The 19509-nt window shown below is 43.0% G+C and overlaps 1 protein-coding gene across 5 annotated transcripts in view; it reads left to right on the top strand.

The window, feature by feature from the left end:
• LOC140200777 (serine/threonine-protein kinase 32A-like) overlaps nt 1–19177 on the top strand; it is a 329027-nt gene extending 309850 nt beyond the window's left edge. For 4 of the 5 annotated variants that reach the window (XM_072264378.1, XM_072264377.1, XM_072264379.1 and 1 more), the window contains one exon: nt 18036–19177. In XM_072264378.1, the coding sequence (XP_072120479.1) occupies nt 18036–18156 (121 nt within the window). In that variant the 3' untranslated portion in view covers nt 18157–19177. The remainder of the gene's footprint in view (nt 1–18035) is intronic. The other variant, XM_072264380.1, reaches the window with a different exon arrangement.
• The last annotated feature ends 332 nt before the right edge of the window (nt 19178–19509 follow it).

Below are 19509 nucleotides of genomic sequence, written 5' to 3'. Positions count from 1 at the left end.
CCACCTTTCTTACAATGCTCCTAGCATTAAAATAGATGCATTTAAGAAACTCTCCACCTCCCACTCTCTGTTTATGCTTAATGGAGCAAACAACTTTGTTATTTTTTTCTTCCTTTTCCCCTACATTTTTGGTCTGAGTGCTCCTAATCTCTGTCCGCTGCCTATCCTCCCTCACACACCGCCTACCTGCCTTCTCCATTTGTGAACCAACCTCCCCTCTCCTAGTCTCCTTAATTTGATGCCCTCCCCCCAACCATTCTAGCTTAAAGTCACCTCAGTAGCCCTTGCAAATCTCCCCGCCAGGATATTGGTCCCCCTAGGATTCAAGTGTAACCCGCCCTTTTTGTACAGGTCACACCTGTGCCAATACAAGTCCCAATGATCCAAAAGCTTGAATCACTGCCCCCTGCTCCAATCCCTCAGCCACGCACTTATCCTACATCTTATTGCATTCCTACTCTCACTGTCGCGTGGCACAGGCAGTAATCCTGAGATTACTACCTTTGCAGTCCTTTTTGTCAACTCCCTTCCTAACTCCCTATATTCTCCTTTCAGGACCTCTCTCCTTTTCCAGCCTATGTCAGTGGTACCTATACATCCCATGACCTCTGGTCCCTCTCCCTCCCACTTCAGGATCTCTTGGACGCGATCAGAAACATCCCGGACCCTGGCACCAGGGAGGCAAACTACCATCCGGGTCTCCAGACTGTGTCCACAGAATCATCTATCTGACCCCCTAACTATTGAGTCCCCTATTACTACTGCCATCCTCTTCTGTTCCCTACCCTTCTTAGCTACAGGGCTGGACTCTGTAAACAACCTAGTTATCTTTTTCTTCCTTTTCCCCTACATCTTTGGTCTGATTGCTCCTGATCTCTGTCCCCTGCCTATCCTCCCTCACACACCACCTACCTGCTTTCTCTATTTGTGAACTAACCTCTCCTCTCCTAGTCTCCTTAATTTGATTCCCTCCCCCCAACCATCCTAGTTTAAAGTCACCTCAGTAGCCCTCGTAATTCTCTCCGCCCGGATATTGGTCGCCTTAGGATTCAAGTGTAACCCGTCCTTTTTGTACAGGTCACGCCTGCGCCAAAAGAGGTCCCAATGATCCAAAAACTTGAATCCCTGCCCCCTGCTCCAATCAGCTTGTAAAAGGGCTGGATGGTTTGGAGTTTGTGAAATATGTGCAGGATAGTTTTTTGGAGCAATACATAGAGGTACCAACTAGAGAAGGAGCAGTGTTGAATCTCCTGTTAGGGAATGAGATAGGTCAGGTGACAGAGGTGTGTGCTGGGGAGCACTTCGGGTCCAGTGATCACAATGCCATTAGATTCAGTGTAATTATGGAGAAGGATAGGACTGGACCTAGGATTGAGATTTTTGATTGAAGAAAGGCTAACTTTGAGGAGATGCGAAAGGATTTAGAAGGAGCAGATTGGGACTATTTGTTTTATGGGAAGGATGTAATAGAGAAATGGAGGTATTTAAAGGTGAAATTTTGCGGGTACAGGATCTTTATGTTCCTGTTAGGTTGAAAGGAAAGGTTAAAAGTTTGAGACAGCCATGGTTTTCCGGGGATATTGGAAACTTGGTTCGGAAAAAGAGAGGGATCTTCAATAAATATAGGCAGCTTGGAGTTAATGAGGTGCTCAAGGAATATAAAGAATGTAAAAAGAATCTTAAGAAAGAAATTAGAAAAGCTAAAAGAAGATACGAGGCTGCGTTGGCAAGTAAGGTGAAAATAAATCCAAAGGGTTTCTACAGTTATATTAGTGGCAAAAAGATAGTGAAGGATAAAATTGGTCCCTTGGAAAATCAGAGTGGACGGCTATGTGCGGAGCCAAAAGAGATGGGGGAGATTTTGAACAATTTCTTTTCTTTGGTATTCACTAAGGAGAAGGATATTGAATTGTGTAAGGTAAAGGAAACAAGAAGGGTAGTTATGGAAAGTATGACGATTAAAGAAGAGGAAGTACTGGCGCTTTTAAGGAATATAAAAGTGGATAAGTCTCCGGGTCCGGACAAGATATTCCCTCGGACCTTGAGGGAAGTTAGTGTGGAAATAGCAGTGGCTCTGACAGAAATATTTCAAATGTCATTAGAAACAGGGATGGTGCCGGAGGATTGGTGTATTGCTCATGTAGTTCCATTGTTTAAAAAGGGTTCTAAGAGTAAACCTGGCAATTATCGGCCTGTGAGTTTGACGTCAGTGGTGAGTAAATTCTTAGAAATGTTATATATAATTATCTGGATAGACAGGGTCTGATTAGGAACAGTCAACATGGATTTGTGCGTGGAAGGTCATGTTTGACAAATCTTATTGAATTTTTTGATGACATTACTAAGAAAGTTGACAAGGGTAAAGCAGTGGATGTTGTCTATATGGACTTCAGTAAGGCCTTTGACAAGGTTCCACATGGAAGGTTAGTTAGGAAGGTTCAATCGTTAGGCAGTAATATCGAAGTAGTAAAATGGATTCAGCAATGGCCGGATGGGAGATGCCAGAGAGTAGTGGTGGATAACTGTGTGTCAGATTGGAGGAGGGTGTGTAGCGGTGTGCCTCAGGGATCTGTACTGGGTCCAATGTTGTTTGTCATATATATTAATGATCTGGATGATGGGGTGGTAAATTGGATTAGTAAGTATGTGGATGATACTAAGATAGGTGGCGTTGTGGATGATGAAGTAGGTTTTCAAAGCTTGCAGAGAGATTTAGGCCAGTTAGAAGAGTGGGCTGAAAGATGGCAGATGGAGTTTAATGCTGAAAAATGTGAGGTGCTACATTTTGGTAGGACTAATCAAAATAGGACATACATGGTAAATGGTAGGGCATTGAAGAATGCTGTAGAACAGAGGGATCTAGGAATAATGGTGCATAGTTCCCTGAAGGTGGAATCTCATGTCGATAGGGTGGTGAAGATAGCCTTTATTAATCAGAGCATTGAGTATAGGAGTTGGGATGTAATGTTGAAATTGTATAAGGCATTGTTAAGGCCAAATTCGGAGTATTGTATACAGTTCTGGTCACCGAATTATAGGAAAGATGTCAATAAAATTGAGAGAGTACAGAGGAGATTTACTAAAATGTTGCCTGAGTTTTATCTCCTAAGTTACAGAGAAAGATTGAACAAGTTAGGTCTTTATTCTTTGGAGCATAGAGGGTTGAGGGGGGACTTGATAGAGGTGTTTAAAATTATGAGGGGGATTGACATGGATTGGCTTTTTCCATTGAGAATGGGGGAGATTCAAACAAGAGGACATGAATTGAGAGTTAAAGGGCAAAAGTTTAGGGGTAACATGAGGGGGAACTTCTTTACTCAGAGAGTGGTAGCTGTGTGGAACGAGCTTCCAGCAGAAATGGTTGAGGCAGGTTCAATGTTGTCATTTAAAGTTAAATTGGATAGCTATATGGACAGGAAAGGAATCGAGGGTTATGGGCTGAGTGCAGGTCGGTGGGACTAGGTGAGTGTATCAGTTCGGCACGGACTGGAAGGGCTGACATGGCCTGTTTCCATGCTGTAATTGTTATATGGTTACCCTCTGGTGGCTCAGGTCCCTCTGACCCAATGCTGAATTTAGCTTCCTTCAATTTAAGTAGAAGCTGCTGAACATCTTCAACCTCCACTGGTATTAATCAGTGAGAACTCTCTTGGAAAGGGGTGTCCTCAGTCACTCAGTCCTCAGTGTGGCAAGTACTTTTGGAGCAACCAACATGAGACTCATCAGTACAAAAGGCATCTTGGCATTGCAACATCTTCTCAGTTAATCTTCTTTTTGCTTATTTCTTGGACATCAATGTCAACTTCCTTGATCTAGGAGACAGTTTCACATAGATATAGAAACATAGAAAATCTACAGCACAGTACAGGCCCTTCAGTCCACAAAGCTGTGCCGAACATGTACTTACTTTAGAAATTACCTGGGGTTACCCATAGCCCTCTATTTTTCTCAGCTCCATGTATCTATCCAGGAGTCTCTTTAAAGATCCTATTGTAGCCTCCTCCACCATGTCACCAGCAGCCCATTCCACACACTCACCACTCTCTGCATAAAAAAACTTACCCCTGACATCTCCTCAGTAAGTACTTCCAAGCACCTTAAAACTGTGCCCTCTCATGCGAGTCATTTCATCCCTGGGAAAAAGCCTCCGACTATCCACACGATCAATGCCTCTCATCATCTTATACACCTCTATCAGGTTACCTCTCATCCTCCGTCGCTCCAAGGAGAAAAGGCCAAATTCACTCAAATATTCTCATAAGGCGTGCTTCCCAATACAGGCAACATCCTTGTAAATCTCCTCTGCACCCTTTCTATAGTTTCCACATCCTTCCTGTAGCGAGGCAACCAGAACTGAGTACAGTACTCCAAGTAGGGTTTGAACAGGGTCCTATAGAGCTGCAACATTACCTCGTGGCTCTTAAACTCAATCCCATGGTTGATGAAGGCCAATGCACTATATGCCTTCTTAACCACAGAGTCAACCTACACAGCAGCTTTGAGCGTCCTATGGACTTGGACCCCAAGATCCCTCTGATCCTCCACACTGCCAAGAGTCTTACCATTAATACTATATTCTACCATCATATTTGACCTACCAAAATGAACCACTTCATACTTATCTGGGTTGAACTCCATTTGTCACTTCTCAGCCCAGTTTTGCATCCTATCAATGTCCTGCAGTAACCTCTGACAGCATTCCACACTATCCACAAAACCCCCAACCTTTGTGTCATCAGCAAATTTACTAACCCATCCCTCCACTTCCTCATCTAGGTCATTTATAAAAATCAGGAAGAGAAGGGGTCCCAGAACAGATCCCTGTGGCATACCACTGGTCACCAAATTCCATGCAGAATATGACTGTCTATAACCACTCTTTGCCTTCTGTGGGCAAACCAATTCTTGATCCACAAAGCAATGTCCCCTTGGATCCCATGCTTCCTTACTTTCTTAATAAGCCTTGCATGGGGTCCCTTGCCAAATGCCTTGCTGAAATCCATTTACACTACATTGACTGCTCTATCTCATCAATGTGTTTAGTCACATCCTCAAAAAATTCAGTCAGGCTCATAAGGCACAAAGCTATGTTGAGCATTCCTAATCATATTATGCCTGTCTAAATGTTCATAAATCCTGCTTCTCAGGATCTTTTCTATGAACTTACCAGCCACTGAGGTAAGACTCACTGGTCTATAATTTCCTGGGCTATCTCTACTCCCTTTCTTAGATTAGATTATGAGGATACTCAGTCCTCGTTTATTGTCATTTAGAAATGCGTGCATTAAAAAATGGTACAACGTTCCTCCAGAATGATATCACAAGAAAACACAGGACAAACCAAGACTGAGTCTGACAAAACCACATAATTATAACATATAGTTACAACAGTGCAAAGCAATACCATAATTTGATAAAGAGCAGACCATGGGCACAGTATAAAAAAGTCTCAAAGTCCAGATAGACTCATCATCTCACGCAGGTGGCAGAAGGGAGAAACTCTCCCTGCCACGAACCTCCAAGTGCTGCAAACTTGCCAATGCCAGTGCCATTGGAAGCACCCAACTGCAGCGGACTCTGAGTCCATCCGAAAACTTTGAGCCTCTGACCAGCCCCTCCGACACAGCCTTTCTGAGCACCAACCTCTGCCGAGCGCTTTGACTCCGCCCCGGCTGCCGAGCAACAAGCAAAGCTGAGGACTTGGGGCCTTCCCCTCCAGAGATTCTGAACCACACAGTAGCAGCGAAGCAGGCATTTCAGAAGTTTCACCAGATGTTCCTCTGTGCTCTCACGTCCATCTCCATCAAATCAGGATTGTGCACGGCACCCTACTTGACAAATAACAGACATCACCACCAGAGTGGCCACTGCGAGCTGTGTCGCACTGCCATCTTCTTCTTTTCCTTTCTTGAATAAGGGAACAGCATCTGCAACCCTCCAATCTTTTGGAACCTCTCCCATCCCCATTGATGATGCAAAGATCACTGCCAGAGACTCAGCAATCTCCTCTCTCACCTCCCACAGTAGCTTTGGGTATATCTCATCCAGTCCCAGTGACTTATCCAACTTAATGCTTTCCAAAAGCTCCAGCACATCCTCTATCTTAATGTCTACATGCTCAAGCTTTTCAATCCAATGTATGTCATTCCTACAATCACCAAGATCCTTTTCCGTAGTGAATACTGAAACAAAGTATTCATTAAGTACCTCTATCTCGTTTGGTTCCATACACACTTTTCCACTGTCACACTTGATTGGTCCTATTCTCTCACATCTTATCCTCTTGCTTTTCACATACTTGTAGAATGCCTTGGGGGTTTTCCTTAATCCTGCCTGCCAAGGCCTTCTCATGGCCACTTCTGGCTCTCCTAATTTCATTCTTCAGCTCCTTCCTGCTAGCCTTATAATCTTCTAGATCTCTATCATTACTGAGGTTTTTGAACCTTTCATAAGCTTTCCTTTTTCTTCTTGACTAGATTTTCAACAGCCTTTGTACACCACGGTTCCTGTACCCTACCATCCTTTCCCTGTCTCATTGGAATGTACCTATGCAGAATGCCACACAAATATCCCCTGAACATTTGCCATATTTCTGCCGTACATTTCCCTGAGAACATCTGTTCCCAATTATGGTTCCAAGTTCTTGCCTGATAGCCTCATATTTCCCCTTATTCCAATTAAACGCTTTCCTAACTTGTCTGTTCCTATCCTTTTCCAATGCTATGATAAAGGAGATAGAATTGTGATCACTATCTCCAAAATGCTCTCCCACTGAGAGATCTGACACCTGACCTGGTTCATTTCCCTTATACCAGATCAAGTACAGCCACTCCTCTTGTAGGCTTATCTACATATTATGTCAGGAAACCTTCCTGAACACACCTAACGAACTCCACCCCATCTAAACCTTTTGTTCTAGGTCGATGCCAATCAATATTTGGGAAATTAAAATCTCCCACCATATCTCCCTGTTATTATTACAGCTTTCCAGAATTTCTCTCATGTTTCCCCCGTAAAACCAGGCACTGCTGTCACAGGAAAAAGAGAGGCAATCTGCACTTCACATCCGAGGGTAACATCTCTTCCTGAGGTGTTGTTGATAATTACTGTCATCCTGTCATTGACAGCCCAAGTTTTCTGCACTTTAGGTATCACCAGCACTCTTGCAGGTAAGCCTAACCATCAGGGGCACACACCTGGATGGTCGAGGCATTGGGTATTCTGGCAAATTTGGAGGTTCCCATCACTCTAGCTACTCCTCCAGGATGTAACGTAACAGGTTTAGACTGGGTGTACCATACAGTTCCTCATTTCTGCTCATCATCCTGCTTAGGAGAAACTTGATCTTTCTCAAAAGCAGCTCTGAACACAGGGTGAATGGACAAGATTTTCAAAAAGTTCCCTCCATTTCTCTCCTTACATGCTCCCACAAACCTTCTCACAATGGAAGTATTTGTTCCCACAAGAATGGATGCTCCGCCCTTTTCAACCAGATCTGAGCAGACCAACACAAGTGTATCAATACTCCCAGTTACTCCAACATCTGCTTCTGAAAACTCCAGTTGCAATTACAAGTAACCATCGGGTACCTGTCTGTACTAAGCCCCCAAATCTCAAAGGCACTGAGTGGCATTCATCAAAAACCAGTTGTAAAAGGATCTATAAAGCAAGGTAACTTGAGAATCTGTGTCAAGTATGGTTCTATCATAAACACCTTCAATCAGTATGGATACCAGAGCTTGGTCCTAATAACTCTTCAGGAATACTATTTTGCACTTTAGTTTTCCCCTTAATTCCCTGATTGGAACGCATCCTCTCCAAGATGCCAGCCCATTCCATTACTGTAGTTCAGCCCCTTTTCTTCTTTGTTTGATTAACTGCTGATTTACTCTTCAAAGATTTTCCTGTCCCTCACTTCCTCGCTTGAAATGTCCTCTTCTCCACAGTTGTAACAGAAAATACTGGTCACCTCTCGAGTCAAGAGACCCTTCTCAGCAGCTTTCCTCTGTGTTGTAAATCCTATAAGGGGGTCGGGTTTCCTAATGGATGTATCACGTTTAGCTGAAACTTTTGCAGACATCCATTGAATCAGCTCAGCTTGAAGGTTTTCCACCTCATTCCCCAAAAGCTGTATGTCCGTGGCATCAGCAGAAGCTACCACTGAAGGCACTACTCAGCTTTTGAAAATGTTCCATCATGTTTTTCTCTTCTCAGACTTCTCTGAGTAAGTCGGTAAAAGATGGTGGATAGCGCATTTTGCAGGTCATTCGAACACGTGCAGCAATCATGTCATGGAGCAATCTTTGTGACACAAACAATGCTGTAGCTTCAGATACAGAGGAGATGTCAGGGGTAAGTTTTTTTACACAGAGAGCGGTAAGTGCGTAGAATGGGCTGCCAGCAGCAATGGTGGAGGCGGAAACGATAGGGTCTTTTAACAGACTCCTGGATGGCAAAATGGAGCCTAGAAAAATAGAGGGCTATGGTAGTTCTAAGGTAGGGACATGTTCGGCACAGCTTTATGGGCAGAAGGGCCTGTGTTGTGCTGCAGGTTTTCTATGTTTCTATGTTTCTCCAACCTGAAAAGGTAGGCAGACAGCTTCTGTCCTTCCTCCTGGAATGTGTGCCTAAACTTCATCCTGAGATCGGCTGTGCTTTCAGCAGCGCCAAAACCATCTCCCAGAGCTTGCAGGTAATTAGCTGGATTTTCTGCCTTTAGGAACTTCACTATATCAGCCGCTGGACCCTTTAAATGCTCCACCAGTCTCTGTTTTATCAGATTATCTGAGCACTAACATTCATCCAGAAACTGAGATGCCTGCTTCGCCCAAGCCTCATATTCTTCTTCCCCCTTGGGGTGGGCTTGACTCCAGAGATCACTCCAGCCTACAATAACTTTGGCTCTCCACAGATACACTTTGGCATTCATCAACCAGGGATGTAATAGCCGAAACCAGCTCAGAATTTAAATCACCCACTGGAGGATCCATTAAACCTTTCACATCAGACAAGTCTTTTTCTTCACTTCATAGAAATAAGTACAACTTATCTTTAAAATCTTCACCCTCAGCTACTTGACTCCTCTTCTTTAAAAATATGGACTGCCTCTGCAGGGTCTCCCAAATTCTCAGGCAGCACATCACTGCTAGTCTGGACTAACATGGCATCCTTACCAGCCAATTGGTCAAAACGCTGTTCAATCAGCGTAACTTTCCCCAACACTTCTACAGAACTCAGCACTCTATGTAACAGTTCATCAGGAATTTAGGCATCCACCCCACAAGCATTATTTGTGGATAAGCTCTATATCGTATCAAAGCTTAAGCCTTGCAGTGTCCATAATAAAGTACCTTCATCACTTTCCCCAACACCAGTTTGAACAGGCTTAAACACACAAACTGCTTAGTCAATTTTAAACAGTCACACTGCATTTGAGAATCCCCAGATGATACTCCCCCACAAACATAGCCTCTTCACTGGTCTCAGACGCTAACTTGGCTTATTTGCCAGCTCTGTTAACAGCCAAGTGACTCAGCGATGAGAAGACCACCTTTCATAAACAATACACGTCTAGGGTCAGATTGATTTGGGTTCAACCAAACAGCAACATTGTTCCAACTAAAGAAACCTCGAATGGATAGAATGCTGTGTAAACACATAGAAACATAGAAAACCTACAGCACAATACAGGCCTTGCGGCCCACAGACTTGTGCCGAACATGTCCCTACCTTAGAAATTACTAGGCTTACCTTTAGCCCTTTATTTTACTAAGCTCCATGTACCTATCTAAAAGTCTCTTAAAAGACCCTGTCGTATCCGCCTCCACCACTGTTGCCGGCAGCCCATTCCATGTACTCACCACTCTCTGAGTAAAAAACTTACTCCTGACAGCTCCTCTGTGCCTACTCCCCAACACCTTAAACCTGTGTCCTCTTATAACCATATAACAATTACAGCACGGAAACAGGCCATCTCGACCATTGTAGTCCATGCCAAGCTCTTACTCTCACCTAGTCCCACCGACCTGCACTCAGCCCATAACCCTCCATTCCTTTCCTGTCCATATATCTATCCAATTTAACTTTAAACGACAACATCGAACCTGCCTCAACCACTTCTGCTGGAAGCTCGTTCCACACAGCTACCACTCTCTGAGTAAAGAAGTTCCCCCTCATGTTACCCCTAAACTTTTGCCCTTTAACTCTCAACTCATGTTCTCTTGTTTGAATCTCCCCCATTCTCAATGGAAAAAGCCTATCCACGTCAACTCTATCAATCCCCCTCATAATTTTAAACACCTCTATCAAGTCCCCCCTCAACCTTCTACGCTCCAAAGAATAAAGACCTAACTTGTTCAACCTTTCTCTGTAACTTAGATGAAACGCAGGCAACATTTTAGTAAACCTCCTCTGTACTCTCTCAATTTTATTGACATCTTTCCTATAATTCGGTGACCAGAATTGTACACAATACTCCAAATTTGGCCTTACCAGTGCCTTATACAATTTCAAAATTACATCCCAACTCCTATACTCGATGCTCTGATTAATAAAGGCCAGCATACCAAAAGCTTTCTTCACCACCCTATCCACATGAGATTCCACCTTCAGGGAACCATGCACCATTATTCCTAGATCCCTCTGTTCTACTGCATTCTTCAATGCCCTACCATTTACCATGTATGTCCTATTTTGATTAGTCCTACCAAAATGTAGCACCTCACATTTTTCAGCATTAAACTCCATCTGCCATCTTTCAGCCCACTCTTCTAACTGGTCTAAATCTCTCTGCAACCTTTGAAACCTACTTCATTATCCACAATGCCACCTATCTTAGTATCATCTGCATACTTACTAATCCAATTTACCACCCCATCATCCAGATCATTAATATATATGACAAACAACATTGGACCCAGTACAGATCCCTGAGACACACCGCTACACACCCTCCTCCAATCTGACACACAGTTATCCACCATTACTCTCTGGCGTCTCCCATCTAGCCACTGCTGAATCCATTTTACTACTTCGATATTAATGCCTAACGATTGAACCTTCCTAACTAACCTTCCATGTGGACACTTGTCAAAGGCCTTACTGAAGTCCATATAGACAACATCCACCGCTTTACCCTCATCAACTTAGTAACCTCATCAAAAAATTCAATAAGATTTGTCAAACATGACCTTCCACGCATAAATCCATGTTGACTGTTCCTAATCAGACCCTGTCTATCCAGATAATTATATATACCATCTCTAAGAGTACTTTCCATCAACTTACCCACCACTGACATCAAACTCACAGACCGATAATTGCCAGGTTTACTCTTAGAACCCATTTTAAACAATGGAACCACATGAGCAATACACCAATCCTCCGGCACCATTCCTGTTTCTAATGACATTTGAAATATTTCTGTCAGAGCCCCTGCTATTTCCACACTAACTTCCCTCAAGGTCCTAGGGAATATCTTGTCCGGACCCAGAGACTTATCCACTTTTATATTCCTTAAAAGCGCCAGTACTTCCTCTTCTTTAATCATCATACCTTCCATAACTACTCTTCTTGTTTCCTTTACCTTTCACAATTCAATATCCTTCTCCTTAGTGAATACTGAAGAAAAGAAATTGTTCAGAATCTCCCCCGTCTCTTTTGGCTCCACACATAGCCGTCCATTCTGATTCTCTAAGGGACCAATTTTATCCCTCACTGTCCTTCTGCTATTTATATAACTGTAGAAACACTTTGGATTTATTTTCACCTTACTTGCCAAAGCAGCCTCATATCTTCTTTTAGCTTTTCTAATTTCTTTCTTAAGATTCTTTTTACATTCTTTATGTTCCTCGAGCACCTCATTAACTCCAAGCTGCCTATATTTATTGAAGAACCCTCTCTTTTTCCGAACCAAGTTTCCAATATCCCTTGACAGCCATGGCTGTCTCAAACTTTTAACCTTTCCTTTCAATCTAACAGGAACATAAAGATCCTGTACCCTCAAAATTTCACCTTTATATGACCTCCATTTCTCTATTACATCCTTCCCATAAAACAAATTGTCCCAATCCACTCCTTCTAAATCTCTCGTGGCAACCTGGAAAAAAGCCTCTGACTATCCACATGATCAATGCCTCTCATCATCTTATACACCTCTATCAGGTCACCTCTCATCCTCCGTCGCTCCAAGGAGAAAAGGCCGAGTTCACTCAACCTATGCTGATAAGGCATGCTCCCCAATCCAGGCAACATCCTTGTAAATCCTCTCTGCACCTTTTCTATGGCTTCCACATCCTTCCTGTAGTGAGGCAACTGCCCATACACAATTATTGGTCGGCAAGAAATAACAAATATTTCGCATAAAATTATAACAAAAGTATATTTACAACTTTCAGTTTTATCAAAGAGTTAATAGGAAAGAGAAAGGAAAAAAAATAAAAGGGCCCATTACAGTTAAACCAGTTCAATGTGCGCATAAACATTGGAGCTCATCCTGGACTCATCTTTACTCATGCACCAGACCCACGGTCTGCGTGATAGCACACACCAAATTCCGAACTTCCCTCAAGATCAATCTCAAACAAGCTGGCTCTCCCTCAGGAGTATTGGCCCTTCCTCCTTGGAGCCATTCATTTGCACAAAGCATCTTGTGCAATGGGAACTCTCCTTCCAATGACATACTGTGGCACCTTCCCTTCTGTCCTCTCCCAGCTCCCATCAAAAGATCCCGAACCAGATTACTGTCCATCACAAAGCTCTCTTTGCTTTGCTCTCTCTAGAACTTTTTTCCAATTTTTCCACATCTATAGAAGTGAGGCAAAGCAGCAGCAAGGTCATGGACCCGAAACAGATTACAGAGGAGGAGATGTTTCCTGTCCTGAGGCAAATCAAAATGGAAAAATCCCTGGGGCCTGACAAGGTTTTCCTTTGGACCCTGAGGGAGGCTAATGCAGAAATTTCAGGGGCCCTAGCAGAGATACTTAAATCATCCTGAATGACAGGTGAGGTACGGGAGAATTGGAGAATAGCCAACGTTGTTCCGCTGTTTAACGAAAGCTGCAAGAATAAACAAGGAAATTATAGGCTGATGAGCCTGACATCAGTAGGGGGAAAGTTATTGGAAAGTATTTGAAGGGACTGGAGGTAGACTGAATATATGAGCATTTGGATAAACATGGACATATCATGGCTGTGTATGTGTGTATTTATATATATGGGGAGAGAAAGAGACTTTCCATTGTTAGTGTTGATTGTTATTAATATGGCATGTAATAGTTTCCTTTATTCAGTTTTTTTGCTACCCATAAGTAGTCATTGGGAATCAGCAGAAATTCGATCGGGTTGTAAAGATCTTTTGGCCCATTGGCTTTCATAAGCCAAAGTATTGAGTCTGGGAGATGAGATGTCAAGTTGAAGTTGTAGAACACGTTGGTGAAGCCTCATTCGGAGTATTGCAAACTGTTTTGGCGTCCAACCTACAGGAAAGATGTACATAAAATCCAAAGTGTACAGAGAAAAGTTACAAGGATGTTGCTGGGACTTGAGGACCCAAGTTATATTAAAGACTGAATAGGTTAGGACATTCTGTAGAATTTAGAAGATCAAGTGGAGATTTGATAAAGGTATACAAAACTATGAAGGCTATAGATAGGGTAAACACAAGCAGGCTTTTTCCACTGAAGTTGGGTGAGACTACAACTAGAGGTCATGGGTTAAGGGTGAAAGGTGAAATGTTTTAGGGGAACATGAGGGTGATGAGAGTGTGGACATGATTTTGATTTCAATGTTTAAGAGGTTTCTATAGGTACGTGAATGGGAGGTGTATGGTGGATTATGGTCTGGGTGCAGGTCAATGGGACTGGGCACTGTAAATGGTTCAGCATGGATTAGATGAGCTGAAGGGCCTGTTTCTGTGCTGTAGTTTTCTATGATGCTAATTAATTACATCAACACTCCACTTCATTAATGTTTCGGTATTCTCTGATTGTTGTGTTTTCCTTGGTATTATGAGAAGTAACCGCTCTAACCTTAAAGCCCAGTATTGCTCTCACAAAGAGTTAGAAACATAGAAAACCTATGGCACAATACAGGTTTCCCCTGCTATCCAAAGGTAGAGCGTTCCTATGAAACCGTTCTTAAGCCAAAATGGCGTAAAGTGAAGAAGGAATTACCATGAATTTATATGGGAAAAATGTTTTGAGCGTTCCTAGACCCAAAAAATAACCTACCAAATCATAGCAAATAGCACATAAAACCTGAAATAACACTAACATATAGTAAAAGCAGGAATGATATGATAAATACACAGCCTGTATGAAGTGTGGTTTCACTTAACAGAATTGAGAAGAATTCGCTAAAACCGATTTGTAGAAAAAAATGGGCACATACACGCATGCGCATATACCGGCCTGCGCAAGGCTTCACAGTCATGGTAGCCTCTCTCGGGGTAAATACGAGTTTAAAGCAGGCATCTTTTTTCGTAAAAGTGAAAACCCTCTTTCGGTTAGCAAAAACAGGTTCTAATGTAGGTCTTTCATAAAAGCGAAGTGGCGTAAAGCCAACATTCGTAAAGCGGGGGACACCTGTACAGGCCTCTTGGCCCACAAAGTCTGTGCCAAACATGTCCCTACCTCAGAAATTATGTAGGGTTACCCATAGCCCTCTATTTTCTGAGCTCTATGTACCTGTCCAGGAGTCTCTTAAAAGACCCTATCGTATCCGCCTCCACCACCGTTGCCGGCAGCCCATTCTACACACACACACCACTCTCTGCGTGATAAACCTACCCCTGACATCTCCTCTGTACCTACTTCCAAGCACCTTAAAACTGTGCCCTCTTGTGCAAGCCCTGGGAAAAAGCCTCTGACTATCCACACGATCAATGACTCTCATCATCTTATACACCTCTATCAGGTCACCTCTCATCCTCCGTCGCTCCAAGGAAAAAGGGCCAAGTTCACTCAACCTATTCTCATAAGGCGTGCTCCCCAATCCAGGCAACATCCTTGTAAATCTCCTCTGCACCCTTTCTGTGGTTTCCACATCCTTCCTGTAGTGAGGTGAGGAGAACTGAGCACAGTATTCCAAGTGGGGTCTGACCAGGGTCCTATATAGCTGCCCAGGTTGATGCTAAGAATGCCAATGGTAATCACTCACACAAGCAGCCTGCTTTCTAAGAAGTTACTTAACTTGTGCAAAATGATGAGCTAACTTGGATGAGCTGCACCAACTGTGATGAATTTTAATTCACTTATTTTCAAAGTGTGATAACAGAAAATTGGATTTCAGTTTAATAATTTGCTATTCAGCAACACAGTAACTGCATCAGTGCCAGTTCAATCCTTCTGATATCTCAAGAAGAAGATAGTTATGACTTGGTAAATATTTTTGTTACTGTTTATGATACATAGAAATTGAATTGCAATCTTTGTTGTCCTAGGAAATATGTCTGAACTCCAGAATAAAATAACGTTAAAGTGGTTTACACCCAGAAATAGGATATTCTCCACTCACACGGCTGAGCAGCGGTGGGGGGTGGGGGGGGGGGGTAGTTTGCTGATCAATCCTGCCAGGCACCTCCCTTCCATCTCCCTTCCATGGAAGAGACAGGCTGCAAAGGCCATAAGGCCATAGATATAGGAGCAGAATTAGGTCATTTGGCCCATCGAATCTGCTCCACCATTTCATCATGGCTCATACAATTTTCCTCTCAGTCCCAATCTCTAGCCTTCTTCCCATATGCCTTCATGCCTGACCAATCAAGAGTCTATCAACCTCTGCCTTAAATGTACATAAAGATTTGGCCTCCACAGCTGCCTGTGGCAAAGAATTCCACAGATTCACCAATAAAGGATGCGTTCTTCATTCTCAGAGGATGCCCATCTATTCTGAGGTCGTGTCCTCTAGTTTTAGACTCTCCCACCATAGGAAATATCCTCTCCACATCCACTCTATCAAGGCCTTTCTCCATTCGATAGGTTTCAATTAGGTTATCCCTCATTCTTCTGAATTCTAGTGAATACAGGCCCAGAGCCACCAAACACTCTTCATATGACATGCCATTCAATCCTGGAATCATTTTTGTGAACCTCCTTTGAACTCTGTCCATTTTCAGCACATCCTTTCTAAGATAAGGGGCGCAAAACTGCTCACAGTACTCCAAGTGGGGACTCACCAGTGCTTTATAAAGCCTCAATATTATAACCATATAACAATTACAGCACGGAAACAGGCCATCTCGGCCCTTCTAGTCCGTGCCGAACTCTTACTGTCACCTAGTCCCACCGACCTGCTCTCAGTCCATAACCCATCCAATTTAACTTTAAACGACAACATCGAACCTGCCTCAACCACTTCGGCCGGAAACCCGTTCCACTCTCTGAGTAAAGAAGTTCCCCCTCATGTTACCCCTAAACTTTTGCCCTTTAACTCTCAACTCATGTCCTCTTGCTTGAATCTCCCCCATTCTCAATGGAAAAAGCCTATCCACGTCAACTCTATCAATCCCCCTCATAATTTTAAACACCTCTATCAAATCCTCTCTCAACCTTCTACGCTCCAAAGAATAAAGACCTAGCTTCTTCAACCTTTCTCTATATCCTTGTTAAGGATCTTGTTAAGTAGCTTTATCTGTGGCACCTTGTCAACAGCCTTCTGAAAATCCAAGTACATGAGATCAACTGATCCTCCTTTGTCTATCCTGCTTGTTATTTCTTCAATCAATTCAAACAGATTTGACAGTCAAGATTTTCCCTTGAGGAAACCATGCTGACTACGGCCTATTTTGTCATGTGCCTCCAAGTACCCCAAAACCACATCCCTAACAATAGACTCCCAATATTTTCCTAACCACTGAGGTCAGACTAACTGGCCTATAATTTCCTTTCTTCTACCTCTCTCTCTCTCTCTTGAAGAGTGGAGTGACATTTACAATTTCCCAGTCTTTCAGAACCATTCCAGAATCTAATGATCAACTCTCCCCCAACTCTCCCCAGTTTCTATGACACACATACATATGGGGGCGGGGGGGAATTTACAGTGCCAGTTAACCTACCAATCTATATGACTTGGTGATGTGGGGGAAAAAATCAGCAGCACCCAAAGGGATTCCCACAGGGTCACAGGGAGAACTTGTGAACTCCGCACAGATATTGTCCAAGGTCAGCCTTGAGCCCTGATCACTGAAGCTGTGAGACAGCAGATGTGCCACCGGTGAGAGAACAGGGACAAGGTATGATCATAGTTGTTTCCACCAGGTTCTCATCAGAATCCTCTCAAAGAAGCAATGACCACATGGTGAGCTACTGTTTTCGCCCTAGTGTGGTGGTGCTTATTCAGAAGATACAGAAGTATTGAGCAAGTCAGCTCAGTAATTGGAATGACGATTCACTCCTTCAAGCAGGTGTTATATTCCATGAGGGTGGAATATCTTGTGCTTTCTTCCCCAAGCCTATGGAAAAGAATAAGTGTATTCAGCCTATCTCTGCCCTTTGTCATTTCATACACCTCTCAGTGTTCTGTACTCCAAGCAGGTCTTCACAGATGCTACAGCAGAGACAGAGTATTTCGGTTCATCCCAGTTGCACTAGAAAGTGCATGAAAGTGCTTTCCATAAGCCTCATTCTCATTATATGTCATGGACTCACATAGAGATTTGGCACACAAACATACCCCTTGTCCCATTGAGGCCACATGGGCCAATTGCCACGCAGCAATTGTATTACAGAAGTGCAGGTGCCAGTACAGTTGGCTTCCTGTGTTATGCACTCATTTGGAGGGCTGTTACTCTTCAAACGGTCAGAAGATTGAACTTCCTTTCTTTCAGCTTTTGCAGGTGGTTCCTTGGGTCATTCGATGTTGATTGGTTTGCTGTATTACCATACATTGGATTTCATTATTTTTAATGGTTGGGAAGTTGTTGATATCATTGAAGATAAACGAAGAGTCCCATTTGTTGTGAGGCTGCTGTGACCAGGTTATTTCGCAGGTGACATGAATCTTCTCCTGAAATATCAACTCTTTCTCATTTGTTTCAGACTCAAACGGAATCCGGGCCAAGCACTGACTAAGTGTACTGACAAAGAAGAGCTTCACACAGAAAACCATGATGGGAAAAACAATAACATTATAACATCAACTTACACACAGCCATGTTAGCTTTAGCACAGGGACTGGGACACCTCTGACATCCTTCTCACTAGATAAGGAAGTGCATAGTCCACCTTTTCATAGTACATGTCAATTCTCTTCATTAAACAGATATTATCCTAATTGGAGTCATGGCTCAGTGGGAAATGCGCTTTGTAATATAGCTCTGAACAATAGTCTTGAAGGTTTCTTCCCTGGTGTATGCTGGGTAAGCTGATCTTCACTGCAGTAGAAACAGAGACTCAATGGGTGTTGGAACACTACCAGAAACCTAACAAGGTAGGTCCCCACTACCTAGCATGTGATAGAATTCAAATGAAAAGAAGCAGGATGGCAGAATTGTCTCCTGTAGTTGCCTTAACATGCTGGTAGTAACTGTCAAGGCTAATACTTAGACTGGCCATCAGGCAAGTTCCCAGTGTACCCCTAATATATCCACTGCCATATCAAAAATAGAGTGAGCTGGGGATAAAACTGGAGAATCATTGAGGAAGGATTCAGACTTTTTGGTTTTAAAACAAGAGATGAATTTCACCTCCTTATTCCCAGAATGCTTTCCAACTGCCCCTTTAACAAGTGATGGTGTCATAGAGTGATGTAGGACTGAGACAGGCCTTTTGGCCAAACTAAATTATATATCAGCAGAGAGACAGAACTGATCAAAGAAATGAAATCTGATTAACTCAGCACCAGCCTCAATCATTTGGGCTCCCTAGTTTTCACTGTAGAGCTGCTGTGAATTCATTCCAGAACAGTGAAAACCTATGACCCAGAATACCCCAGCCACCCAGCACCTCAAAGAAGATGTTTAGCCACTAACAGCTACTCTTCTGGGGTTTATTGCACTCCATACTAGATCCCACTTCAGTAGTGTTGACTTCATGATTTTGACCAATCAGTAGAGAAATGATTTTCTAAGTTTCTGGCTGATGCTTGTAACTTGTGGTTCTCAATATTATCATTCAATTTCCACCATGGAGATAAAGCTTTTAAAAATATACACAGATTAACATCATGATAAGCTTTTCAATGGAGCACTTTTTCACCTAAATAAAAATCTAATGAACCCTCCAAGATTATTCCAAGGTGATCTTATTGGTAAGGCCACACTTGTATACCATGTAGAACTCTGGTTGCCCTGCTCTAGGAAGGATGTCATTAAATTGGAAAGGATGCAGAAAAAAACTTCCTGTTACTGGGACTGGATGGTTTGAGTTGCAAGGAGAGCCTGGAAAGACTGGGAGTGTGTTCCCTGGAGTGTTGGAAGCTGAGGAGTGATCTTATAGACGTTTATGGAATCATAAGGAGCATGAGTAAGGCCATAGACTTTTCCCTGAGGAAGAGAAGTTCAAAACTAAAGCA

This window comes from Mobula birostris, chromosome 7 (assembly GCF_030028105.1).
Source record: "Mobula birostris isolate sMobBir1 chromosome 7, sMobBir1.hap1, whole genome shotgun sequence".
Lineage (NCBI taxonomy): Eukaryota > Metazoa > Chordata > Chondrichthyes > Myliobatiformes > Myliobatidae > Mobula > Mobula birostris.
The sequence above is the reverse complement of the archived record's forward strand: the minus strand, read 5'-3'. Positions and strand labels throughout refer to the sequence as shown.